The sequence below is a fragment of the Musca autumnalis genome, unplaced genomic scaffold (assembly GCF_047663935.1).
Source record: "Musca autumnalis isolate F117 unplaced genomic scaffold, ASM4766393v1 scaffold_1, whole genome shotgun sequence".
NCBI classification, from domain to species: domain Eukaryota; kingdom Metazoa; phylum Arthropoda; class Insecta; order Diptera; family Muscidae; genus Musca; species Musca autumnalis.
Window position 1 is genome coordinate 186,279,592 of NW_027411644.1, and position 13,659 is coordinate 186,293,250.

The 13,659-nt window shown below is 34.4% G+C and overlaps 2 protein-coding genes across 3 annotated transcripts in view; one reads left to right on the forward strand and one right to left on the reverse strand.

Moving 5' to 3' along the window:
- The window catches only part of LOC141388813 (methylthioribose-1-phosphate isomerase), a 54,861-nt gene extending 51,694 nt beyond the window's left edge, over positions 1-3,167 (reverse strand). The window contains exon 1 of the mRNA XM_073959207.1: positions 2,949-3,167. The gene's annotated coding sequence lies outside the window, so the exon portion shown is untranslated. The remainder of the gene's footprint in view (positions 1-2,948) is intronic.
- Positions 3,168-9,763: 6,596 nt separating this feature from the next.
- On the forward strand, positions 9,764-12,759 carry LOC141390987 (lon protease homolog, mitochondrial-like). 2 transcript variants are annotated; one of them, XM_073963903.1, is made up of 3 exons: positions 9,764-9,908; positions 10,008-10,435; positions 10,502-11,020. In XM_073963903.1, exons 2-3 carry the CDS (start codon positions 10,290-10,292, stop codon positions 10,536-10,538), a joined length of 183 nt encoding a protein of 60 aa, XP_073820004.1. In that variant the 5' UTR covers positions 9,764-9,908; positions 10,008-10,289; the 3' UTR covers positions 10,539-11,020. The 2 variants fall into 2 exon arrangements, 1 of the variants encoding a protein (XP_073820004.1); XR_012409540.1 differs by having other exon boundaries at positions 9,853-9,929; positions 10,502-12,759.
- The last annotated feature ends 900 nt before the right edge of the window (positions 12,760-13,659 follow it).

The following is a 13,659-nucleotide window of genomic DNA, read 5'->3' on the forward strand; positions in this document are numbered from 1 at the left end:
AAAAAAATTATTTTCCTAAAAAAAGACACACGAAAATGCTGACTACTCATAAAAAAGAATACAAACAATTTTCATAATATATGCTTTGTTCCAGAACCTGCAAGAAGCTACTACTTTTTACTACGATAGAATTTTTCCCTTTATGTTATCGGAAAAAATAGTAAAAATTAGTAGATTCTTGCAGTACTGGAACAGACCAATATTATTACAAATTACATAATACATATTACAAATTTTAATAAAAATAAATAAATTATTAAAGAAAATACAAAATGGACCAAAAGAAAAACAATATTTCATTAACCCAGCTATGCAAAGTAGATATAACGAACACAAAATAACACGATCTCATTCAGACATCATGAGACTGAGCATATTTTAGAGAATTTTCAAAATGTATTTATTTTTTTTTTTCCTGAGAAAATTTTTAGAACGACCCTATTATAATATGTAGGTTTTGCCTTAATATTTCCTTAACCAAACCTTTACACAATCAATTGCGTGTGCGTTAAAAAAAAAAAACAAAATACATGAACCAAAAACAAATACATGTATTTTGTTTTTTTGTACGCACACGCAATTAATTAGGTAAAGCCAAAAAAGAAAATATTTTTTTCTACAAGGAGGGCACCTACAAAAAAGTGATATAACTCAAAAAAGTTGTCCAAATTACCTATAGTGCAAAGCAGAGATCAATAATATTTAAAGAATCAAATGAAAACAATTAAAAAATGAACTGGAAAAGCGGCTCCCCAGCCAAAGAAAAATAGAAACTCTGTAATTTTTGAACAGATAGATTTATTTTCATAATCTTTTTTTTTTTTGTTCGTATTTTGAAAATCGGTAGTGCTATTCTGAGACTCAAAATCATTAATAATAATGATGAAAAAATTAATAAAAAGAGTTGCTGGAAGTAGAGTTTAGCGACATAATTTTGGTCGCCAACATCCCGAAAAATGTCATTACTTACCGAAAACAAACTAGATGAGTTAGAGAATTGAACTACAGGATAGGAAATATATAAAAAAGTGTTAAATTCCCTTCAGCGACGGTATTTTTATGAGTTTTGTGCATCACAAAAAATAGAAAAAATTTCCTTTACCAATCCTTCGCAGAAAAAAATACAAAAATTTCCCTTAAATCGTAAGGTTTCTTAAGTGGCCGGTCTTCGGCCGGGGATTTAAAGCTTTCTCCTATGGACAGGAGCAAATTTCGGCAACGCGAACAAAATTTCTTTTAAATCGTAAATTTTTTCCATGTTAACAATAGAGTTTTCGGACCTTTGGAGGCCTATATCTCGCAACAAAAGTAATACGTCGTTTGAATCAATATGAAAAGCACTATCTGAAGTAAAATTTTCATAATTTTCTGCGGTGGGTCGGTAAAGGAAATATAAGCCTTTTGTCATTCAGTTTGTCCGAATTCCGCCAATTGGGCCAAGAGTGTCAGAAACAATCTTTACACTTTATGGTTTGGCCGGCTTCTGAGAAGATCTCTAAGACTACACAGGAATTAAAGCATGCTAAAAACTACAATTGTTTTTATGCCAAGGATTGCATTTAACTAGATCAAAATATGAAGTGATTGCGCTAACCAAAGCAACGTCTATGTATATTAAATGATAATATCTTTGTTTCACTTTAATGGGCCGATTCCGTACAGCGAGGCGAGTCATGTCGCGTCGTCTATCGTCTCTGTGACAAAATTTAAAAAATGCACTACGTACAGCGATAGAAAATAATCGTCGATAACAAGTTATTTTTATTTTTTTTTATTTTTTTTTTATTCGTTAGTAAAAATGTACGGCGACAGCTAATTTGTTGTCGCCGGAAAATGAACATTTCGGCGACAAAATTTGACGACGTCAGGCGATATTGCCATACGGAATCGAAAAATTGCATTTGACAACGCGACCCGACTCGCCTCGCTATACGGAATCGGCCCATAAATCTTTTGGTCTGTTCCTTTACTTTTGAAAGTGGTAAAACCGGCAAAAGTAGCAAAAGTTGTAAACTGCTCCCATATGAATTGTATGGTCTATGAAGTAAAGGAACGCTTTTCGAGTAAAAAGTGGTAAAACTTGAAGATTCTTGCACGTAAAGGAACAGAGCTTTTATGTATTAATATCTGTTATCTGCAATGTAACTGAATTAAAACTTGATATTTAAATAGTGTAAAATATAACTAATGCAGCATCTTATAACATCTAAATACATAATTTGAAATGGTATAACACGCTTACACGTTTACCTTTCGCTATGCCCTTTGTTAATACAAAGATCTGGGGAAGGGATTTATTGGTTCGCTGTTTGCAACAGCAGCCAACAGCATCAACGATAGTGTCACACCAAATCTGATGTTGTGGTAAAATGAAATATATCGACATTAATTAATGACAACGCCAAGAAATTATTGATGGTCAACATGAACCTATTAAAGACATGAAATGTGCAAAAACTTATTTTTAAACAAACAACAGTAGTCAGCAGCAGCAACCCCACCACAAATAATAACAAATTACATTAACAATTGACGTTGACGTCGTCAACTAAAAACACAAGCAATCCTCCTGACATGCGAATCAACTGGTGGTTGTAGAGAAAATGCACACATCACAGAAAAGTGCAATATATACCATTTCAGTGCACCATAGCAAGCAGTTGTAATACGACGTTATGTATGTGCATTCTCTGAACAGCGTTTCCACTTCTCCCATATTGTAGCTGGTATGTCAGTATGTATTTTCTCTACTGTGACGTTCAATGGAACAATGCCAAAAATATTTGAAATTTAGTGGGTGACAAGGGGATATGGATGATATCTTTCCATTTACCACACACAGAAGAAAAAAGAACGCAACGATTTAATGAGAACATGTCAAACTGTGCGGCGTACCTCAATGAATGTATATTTTATTTATAGATTTTCAAGCACCTTTAGTTACTTACCTGAGCTATTTTGCTAATGGACAGAGTGCTTGACCCACTTCTCCTATGGAATTTTATTGAATTATTATTGAATTAATTGTGTAGTCTGCTGTTGTTCTAATGAATGTGTGTCCTTTTTCACTCTATCCGGTCTTTATTGCTGCATCCCTTTGTTTACTTCATTACCGGCATATTTTGTTTTGATTTGCAATTTTGTACCGATTACTCATCATATCATATGTTTGTTAATACCACATAGAGTTGCCATATGTAGTTAAAAAATTAAAAACTTTTGGTCTGTTCTAGAGTTGTATAGTTCATGAACGAACTAGTTCAATTGAACGATTCATTGAAAAGAGCGTATGAACTAGATCAGTCGATATAGTTCAATAGTTCACTGAACTATAATCAGTCGGTGACCGTACGATCAAGTCCCGGGCCACACTAGAGTAATTTCATTGAAATTTTGACATGAAATTATGCGTCTAATGCTTGGTTTACATTTACGAAATCCACTCGATTTCAACTGTCAAATCCATAGGTTAAACATCAAATGAAATCCAGATGAGATTTTGCTGAAATGTAACTTCGGCTATGCTTTGTTGAGTTGTTTCATTCACCACCGAAACAAGAAGTATTTTTGGGAAACGTTTGCCGTGCGTATTGTCAATGACACACTCAGACACACACACACATGTGATTGCTTAACAGCCCTATGAGTTAGCATCAGCATACCACAGTGAATTTTATCAACCACCAATCAGCATACCACAGTGAATTTTATCAACCACCAAACGTTTTTGATTTATTCACATGTGTTTAGTACTATTCCGTTTTCTATCTGCTCTTGTGGAGTTGAGTTCTTTTCGCTTTTCGTTTTGTTCGCACTCACGAATGTAAACAAAACAAAACTAAACAGCGAGCTCGACCAACGTGGGTTATGTTTCGTTTTGTATTGTTCCTATGGAAAATACGAAACGAAACGATTGGAAATGTTATTTAAAGTATTTTTATGTACGCTGGTGATCAGTTTGTTTATGTTTTGGATCAAGGTACATGGAATCTTCTTCTTCTTTATTTGCTAATTCGATTTTCGAATGTAAGCGACCATACAATACAATACATATCGAGGTACATTTCATTTACTTATTTATATACATATTAAATTTGATATTATTTAGTACTATATATTTATAAATTATTAACAATTATCTCAAAAGTGTTTCTATTTCTTGCCGCATTTAGAAGGTTTGCCGAATTATTATATTTTGTCCATTCTTCTATATTCTTTAGCCAGGTCATCTCTTTTCGGCCTCTGGTACGCCGACCTTCAACTGTTGCTTTCAGGATTTTTTGTAATAATCTATATTTTACATTTCTCATGATGTGTCCCAGATATGAGGTTTTTCGTTTTTTGATTGTAGCTATGAGTTCTCTTCTTTGATTCATTCTTGTCAATACTTCGGCATTTGTCACGTGCGCAGTCCATGGTATTTTTAAAACTCTGCGGTAGACCCACATTTCGAAGGCTTCCAATCGTCGTATATCAGCAGCTTTAATAGTCCACGTCTCCACGGCATACAGTAGAACTGACCAGATGTAGCATTTTATAAACCTTGCTTTTGTTTCGATGTTTATATCATGATTGACAAGGATTTTCTTATATTTAAAAAATGCATCTCTTGCCATCTCTATCCGACATCGTATTTCCTTCGAGCAATCCCATTGGTCATTAATAAGTACACCCAGGTATTTGAAGGTATGTACTCTCTCGACATATGCATTATTTATTTTTAATTTAGCTTCATTATGTTGATTTTTCTTACTAACAATCATTAGCTTTGTTTTGTTAGTATTAATTTTTAGTCCATATGATTCGCTACATAAGGTGAGTTGGGTTACTAATTTTTGGAGTCCTGATATACTATCAGCGATTATAGTAGTATCATCTGCATATCTAATGTTGTTTATAAAGGTGCCGTTTATTTGTATTCCTTCCCGGATATTTGTAGTGGATTCTTGGAAAATTCTCTCTGAGTATATATTAAATAGGAGTGGAGATAAAATACATCCTTGTCTGACTCCTCTCGATATTGATATCTCATCTGTCAGACTTCCATTGACATTTATCTGTGCAGTTTGCTGCCAGTATAAGTTTCTAATGCACCGGATTTCTTTATCATCATGGAATACATGGAATAGCTGTCCGAAAATTACGATTTCTACAAAAACATACGAGACATAACATATTACAATATGTCGAATCGATTACCTAATGAATCTGCCTTTTTGGATAGAAAAAAGGGAAAACATAAAAAGAAACACACACGCACAAAACTTTTTCGCAATGACAATTTCTACACACACACACAACATAAGATTTTTTTGCCAGCCACCTAAATGAAGGGGATGTTTTTTTTCTAAAATTAATTAATCTTTCTTTAAGAATGCAATAATACTATGTAAATGTAATATTTTTGTTATGAAGTAGTTAAATTATATTAGTCTTTTGTTTGTTTGTATTTGGTGTATGTATACGTTTTCATCTAACGACCGATTAAGAGCCGGTGAACGATTTTTATCCGAATGATTGAACTGGATAGTGAACTATCTATGAACTAGATTACTGACCTAGTTCAGTTTAAAGAGCTGAGCTATTGAACTAGATCTTTTAAATGAACTAGATTGTACAACTCTAGTCTAGTCTGTTCCTTTACTTGTGAAAATGGCAAAACCGGCAAAAGTAGTAAAAGTTGTAAACTACTCCCATACGAATTGTATTGTGTCTGAAGTAAAGGAACGCTTTCCGAGTAAAAAGGGGTAAAACTTGAAGATTCTTGAACGTAAAGGAACAGAGCTTTTAGCTGTGTTCCTTTACTTACCTGAGGTTACCATTTGTTACCATTTTTAATCTGCAGAGCGTTCCTTAACCCCGAAAAGTGGCAAAACTGGAAGCAATTTTTAAGAGAGTGAGAGTGGAGAGAGAGCGAAAATGGCTTTCTCATCTACCACAGGCTACCAGCAAAATTTCTGCAGGTAAAAAATGGCAGAACTGATTTTTCGACCTTTATATGACGATTATTCCGTTCCTTTACTTTTCTGGTAAAAATGTTCATGAGAGAGCAATTTTGACACTTCCTATTTTACCACCCTTACCATTAAAAAAGTAAAGGAACAAAGCTTTTAGCTTTGTTCTGGCCCCGGCACATACGGTCCGTTGTGCGTCGCGTCAAGCGTTAATAACAACAACCACATGCAAAATTGTTAGTGATGCCAAGTTTGTTCTTGAAGTTTTCATGTGGTTGTTGTAACGCGACGCTCAACGGACCGTATGTGCCGCGGCCTTTCCAGGGGCTCAATTCTGTTTCTATGTCCCGGTCCAAACTAGCGTGAATTTCATTAAAAAATTTCATGAAATTAGGTGTTCTTAAATCGAATTCCCCTCTACAGCAATTTAATGATTTTACTCTACTATGGACGTCGATCTAGAGACGCATAATTTCATATCAAAATTTCAGTGAAATTACTATAGTGTGGCCCGGGACTATGAAATTGTGAAATGAAAAATTTTATAAAGGGAAAAACTGTCAAATGAAAAATATTATAAGGGCGAAACCTATAGCTCTGCGTGTAGCGTGTGCGTTCAAAAATACAAAAACAAAATACATGTATTTGTTGTTGTTTTCAATTTGAAATACATGTATTTTGTATTTTTGAACGCACACGCAACACGCACAGCTATAGGTTTCGCCCTAAAGAAAATATTTTTCATTTTAAATTTTCATAGAACAAGAATCCAGCCGCAGAACTAAAAAGTTTTTACAATTCTTACGACATTTACACATTTTACCCGAAACCCCGTTCCCGTTCTCTTTAAACAAAAATGGCGCTCAATGACGCTCTCTTTAAAAACTTTTTACTCGACAAATTGAGCGTGTAAAAAATCATGTTTGCCGGCGTCTGATTGGCTGGCACGTTGACTTTGACATTTGTTCCAGCTTTTTTGATGTTTTTTTTTTGTCATTTTTGCGTTCCCGAAATTTTTGAAAAAACTTTTGAGTGAAAACAATTTTTCTCTCTTTTACAAGTTTTACTATTAAAAAGCATTATGGGCGGGAGGAATAATTTTATTTAGGCGGCCACCTGACCATCTTCTTTTTCACATGTATGTTGTCAATTTGGGTATCCTAATATACAGAACAGCTGATGCCATACATGTGAAAAAGCAGATGGTCTGATGGCGGCCTTAATAGCATAGACAGACGGCAGCCTTATGCTAAGTTTACATTTACGAAATCCACTCGATTTCAACTGTCAATTCCATAGCTCAAACGTCAAATGAAATCTCATCTGGATTTCATTTGACGTTTAACCTATGGATTTGACAGTTGAAATCGAGTGGATTTCGTAAATGTAAACCAAGCATTAATTTGCATTTAATCTTATACCCTAGACATGCGGCAGCGTTAATTTGCATTAACTCCCTTAATTCAAATTATTTCTTGCATTATCCACATTCTCAGTCGAAGGTCACACTAGAGTGGTTTCATTGAAACTTTTAGGGATTTCGATTTCCCCATTACAGCAACTTCATGATTTTGCTCTAGTATGGAAATCGACCTAGGAACCCTGGATTTCATGAAATTGTTTTAATGAAACCATCTAGTGTGACCAAGGACTTATTGCACAGAATCGAACTGAATTTAAACTGCATTTAAAATTTTTAATATGGCAATACTGTGTGGTATGGTTTATGTTCAAAACACATGTAAAAAAGTTGCAGATGATTCAAAATAAAAATCTAAAAATAATATATGATCTTAACAAACGATATTCTATTTAACATCTACATCAAAGGTTCCACGAGGATCATCGCATTCATTGAAAAAATTGCAAATAATTTTGAATTCCGTAAAGCGCAGTACACATTGTCAGTTTTGAATGTCGATACATATTTCGCAATTATCGATAAATGTCAAACCGTCCAGCAACCACAAAACATTTTGTGGTTGCATGATGAATGACAAAAATGAACGGCCACACTAGCAAGCAAAAACAAACCTGTCATTCAAAACTGACAATGTGTACCCAGCATAATAGAAATTCCAATTATCGCTTGCTAAAAAATCTGCATGATTAAATAAGAATACTGTAATATAAATATTAATACATTTGTGTGTGTATTTAATATAAATATATCTCTTTTGCTTTCTAAAAGGCTTTTCCTATATTTTTGCCTTAAATCGTTTTTCTCTAAAAATATAAAAAGTACCTATTTGTTGCAATACTTCTAGTTTTATCTCAAAAAATGTAATATATTATATACACTACACCCCGGTTAACTACCTCTCTATAAAATTCCAAAGAAATGAGGCAGTTATGCGGGAAAGGTAGTTAGGAAAACCCGCATAGCTACCTAATAATGCTCATATGAGTATTTATAAAAATTTCATCTCAAACTTACGAAAAATGACACCAATTAGAACATAATCGTCGAAAAACAAAATGATGTGTAGTAGAATAGTTCATTTATAGTCCAAAAATATATAAGTTATATTATTTTACCAATAATGTTTGGTTTACATTCGGCCACGTTTCGTGATTTCGAAGCTGTTTCGTGATTTCGTGCGGAATCAAGCAAAATTTATCATGATTTCGCATACAAAAATGAAATCATCTCATTTCGTGATTTCAGCGAAATCAACATCGAAATCACAGTACACATGATATACAACCTTGCTTTTGCCTAAAAAAGTACCAAAAGTTGCAACACTTTTCACGTATGACAATAAACAAGGTAGATGTGCGAATTGCTGCAACAAAAAATGTTAGTATCAAAATTTGTAAACAATAGCTCTGTTCCAGAACTAAAAAGTTTTTACAAATTTTACCAGTTTTACACATTTTGCGTTCCCGTACACAAAATTTATATGAAAATCGTTTACGACTTTTACAACTTTTACGACTTTTACCACTTCATAAAGTACGGGAACAGGCCAAATGTAAAAAAATATTAAATTACTTTGTTATGCCAAGTTTACACTTGCGCTCCAAAATCCACTGGATTTCACGAAATCCTGAAATACACCCCGGTGTTTACACTTATTTTTTGTTGATTTCAAACATATCGCAATGATCAAGGTAGATGCAGCTGATCGAACATGAATTTTCAAAACAAGTTGTTGTAAATTAAATTAATCATCAACAATTTACGACAATATAGAACTTTACAACTTTATTTGAAAAATTATCGTAAAATTATCTATACATCATAATAATAAATTCTGATAGATAAAAGTTGTGCTCAGAACCTGCAAAATATTAGTACTTCCAGTAGTTTTTCCGTTTAGTGCTAAAAATGCGTTCCCGTACACCGAAATCTAGCAAGACTTTCAATTCTCTTTAAACAAAAATAGCGACGAATAACACCCTCTTCTCCTGTTTTCTGCCATAAAATTTTGTCCTAGTAGAAACCAGCAGCAAGCATGTTCATATGTTCATTGGTATCTAATATTATAACTGATACGTTAATTTTGACATTTCTGCTGGAGCTTTTGCAATTTCCGTCATTTTTCCGTTCCCGTATTTTTTAGGAAATTTGTATGGGGAAGCAAGTTTTGACAATTCGCTCTATTTTCTAAAATTACCATTAAAAAAGTACGTGAACACAATGAAAAATAACATTGTAACAAAGTAGTTTAATATTTTTTCACATTGTTTACAAATTTTGATACTAACATTTTTTGCATGGCAGAATAAGAAGGTAATCTCATTTGAAAAAACCGTCCTTGAGCTGCCAAATACAACCATGCATTCGAAACAATATGAAAGATGTTGTTGTTGTATGTCAATTACAACAAAACAACATATTTGTTTACTTTTTGTTAATATTTTTATAAATATTTACATATATCGCGAGAATGTGGGAAAGTTTACTTTTTCGGTGTTCTATTCTATTTGGAACAAAATATGTATTACATGGTAAGCGGTGTGTGTGGACATGTATGTCGAAATTCTGTGAAAATCCGTAAAAAGAGTTCTAACATGAAAGTTGTTGTATCGTTATTTGCGGTATTACAGATTTTAGAAAAATAGAAATCAAGGAAGTGTATAAGGTTTCTGTTCGCCCTGGTCACGGCAACGAGTTCTTCCTCGCACAAAGATCAAAAAATTGAATCCACCGTACTGGCCGTTGTACCATGATCGATCGTCGTCGCATTTCCCATCGTACGCCTTCCAATGTTTTGATTGTGCCTTCTGTAACGTTCCCGTCATTGAAATTATGAATGTTGACAAGGTGAACTTGTGAAATTGGCTCGACCGAATCTGAATTGCTCGCCTTAAATAACTCTTTCTCAACGCATGATGAAAAACTCCGATTTGTCTCGTCTTTGTGACCCATGCAAGAAGATCTTGGGTTATCTTTCCTTTAGGAAGGTACCATGTGTTAAGAATACCAAGACTGTGAATCCTCTGGTAGTTATTGATGTGGTCGATAGAATTGAATGGTAAGACAAACTTTCCCACTTTTCCCAAAATAGATATTTATTATTTCAATTTTCCCTTTCTTTCAGTGGCAATGAAGGAGATCCCATTTCAGCCTCCAACTAAACTCCAACTTGGACTTATGTTAAACGTATTTACTAAATTCAACCCGTGTCAAAAATTGTTTATTACAGGCACATAAATATTGTCCTCCTGAGCAAACCAGTATACAATACACATGTATGGGGAAGGCTAAACCCCGGCCGAAGGCTGGCTATTTATAGACAAATTTACAATTAAAAGTTAATTTTGTTTCCATCCACGAGATTGGCACCTGTCCATAGTCCTATTTCTGTGGACTTTCCCCATACATATTGTATATTGTAACAAAATGTCTAAGGATTCGAGATTAGTGCATATGTTTAACTTAAGTTCATGTTAGGGTTTTTGCGGAACTTTCGAGGCCTATATCTCGGAAAGTATACATTTCCGGGACACCGTTGGAATCAGGACCTAAAAGATGACCTATGGTGAAAATACCGAATTGTTCCGCCAGGTGTGCCTAAAGGCTAAAGGAAAGGAGTTCAAAGATCTTACGCCGTCCCAATCCACTGGTCAATGTTCATCTACCCATGAACATGAATCCGTATGCCAACAAATTGAATGTCTCTACTTCGGTTGTGGCCAAGGATGCTGTTGCTTTGGTTGGTTTTTCCACACTGAGTACGAAACGAAGGAAAAGAAAACAAGATATTTTTATTTGATATTTTTATTTCCATTTGTAAAACATATTGACCATTCAGCATAGCTCCAACAAGAAATTAATAAAATATATTTTTAAAAATCGTATTCGCCATAACTGGCCAATTACAAAAAAAATGTGTATGCGTTATATGGAAATCTGTTTCTACCTTTAAGAATAATACAAGGATCACAAGGAATACCTTTGGAAAAAATTCAAATCGATGTAAGCATCCTCTTTGAATTGTGGTAAGTTTGCAAAAACTTTTCGATGTGCAAATTTCGGGCAAAGCGGATACCATATTCGTAATCGTGCTCATCAGTCACTTTAATTGGGGCCGTCACGGATTTTTTGAACCTTTGGATTATTATCTCAAGAAGTATGTACTTGCCTACGAAATAATGCTGCAAAAATTTTATAGCAATCCAAAACGTGTGTCCAAACTGCACCAACAATTTTGTGTTGGACCGATATACATACACATTCTAAACTAAATGCCTAAGCATTAATGTAATCCAAAATGCACAGCATATAGATTCATCGTTTTCTGTACTGATACATTGCCCACTTTGCAAACGTTGCGAGCCTTTTAAAAACTTTTTGACCAACATCTTTCCTTATCAACTGGAAACCAAGAGTCTAGTTGTCTTACAAAATCTTTGACATTGTAGAAACGTGATTGAATCTCGACCACATACATCATGCCATCCATTTTCAGTACACGATTCGCCTCCAGCAGGTAATCCTTCAAATTTGTACCCATCAAATACAAAAAATAGACTGTCACATGTTAAGAGTCTGTATTTAGCGGTGTGCTGACCATATCACAGGCAATTATATAATCTCGACAACTAATCAAATCCATGGAGTACACTTTCTGAGGTACCTGCCTCCTTACTGTTAATAGTCTATAGTTGTTCATTGAAGAAACGGAACGTCCTCTCATTAGTAGTTCCTTAAACTTGGCCTCAAAAGCAGTTAAGGCCTCGGCACATACAGTCGGCTATGAGTCGCGTTCCGCGTCGAAAACAAGAACTACACAAATAATGTGTAAGTGATGTCAACTTTGTTCTCGGATCGTATGTGCCGAAGGCATCAGTCCAGCAAAAGATGTGAATTGTTTTTCTTCGGCATCCTCTATTAAAGAGCCTTTAGCTGCTTCGAGTAAAGTTAGTGCTGCTTTTGCTGTTGTGTTTGTTTTCCTTCTTTTCCCTCCTTAACCCGTCCTACAATGACTGCATTGTTTCATCCTTATCAGATTCCATAGGCATAGAAGGTGGTTCGAGTGGCCCTTTCCCCCAGTAGGTGCGTCATTAGTGGATTTTGCCTTATTTTTCTTCTTTTTGTTATCGTTCTTGGCTATGGGGTTGAATATCATCGGTATTCTTTCCAAAGGACCTTGGAAGAAAGAATTTTTTTGACAACAGGAAGTAAATAAACAATTGCACGTTTTTCTCGACAGCACAGAAAATACCCAAAGTTGTGCCACATCGGCTGATCCGTACGAGAGTTAAGCTTCAGTCCAAATGGAAGAATCGATTCCAAATTGTTTTAAAAATTTAATTTGAAATAATAAAATTTTTTATCAGATTGAAAGTGTAAATAAAACTGACATACATATGTATATTTTAACATATACATACAAAGTTTGTCAAAATCATTTTGTCAATGAAGGGACGGCAAAGCGAATACAACTCTGTGTACTGTGAGCGTGAGGTTACCTTGTATCATTGTATCATGCATTTTTTGTTGCAGCAATTCGCACATCTACCTTGTTTATTGTCATACGTGAAAAGTGTTGCAACTTTTGGTACTTTTTTAGGCAAAAGCAAGGTTGTATATCATGTGTACTGTGATTTCGATGTTGATTTCGCTGAAATCACGAAAAGCCTTTGAAATCACGAAACGAAGCCGAATGTAAACCAAACATTACAATGCTATTTTTCATTGTGTTCCCGTACTTTTTTAATGGTAATTTTAGAAAATAGAGCGAATTGTCAAAAATTGCTTCCCCATACAAATTTCCTTAAAAATACGGGAACGGAAAAATGACGGAAATTGCAAAAACTCCAGCAGAAATGTCAAAATCAACGTATCAGTTACAATATTAGATACCAATGAACATGTTTGCTGCTGTTTTCTACTAGGCCAACATTTTATGGCAGAAAACAAGAGAAGAGGGTGTTATTCGTCGCTAAAGAGAATTGCGAGTCTTGCTAGATTTCGGTGTACGGAACGCATTTTTAGCACTAAACGGGAAAACTACTGCAAGTACTAATATTTTGCAGGTTCTGAGCACAACTTTTATCTATCAAAATTTATTATTATGATGTCTCAACGATAAAATCATTTTTTTTTTGTATTTTTTGGTACTATACACAATTAATACGATATATAGATAATTTTACGATAATTTTCGTAATAAAAGCTGTGTTCCTTTACTTACTTGAGGTTACCATTTTTCCCATTTGTTACCATTTTTAACTTGCAAAGCGTTCCTTAACC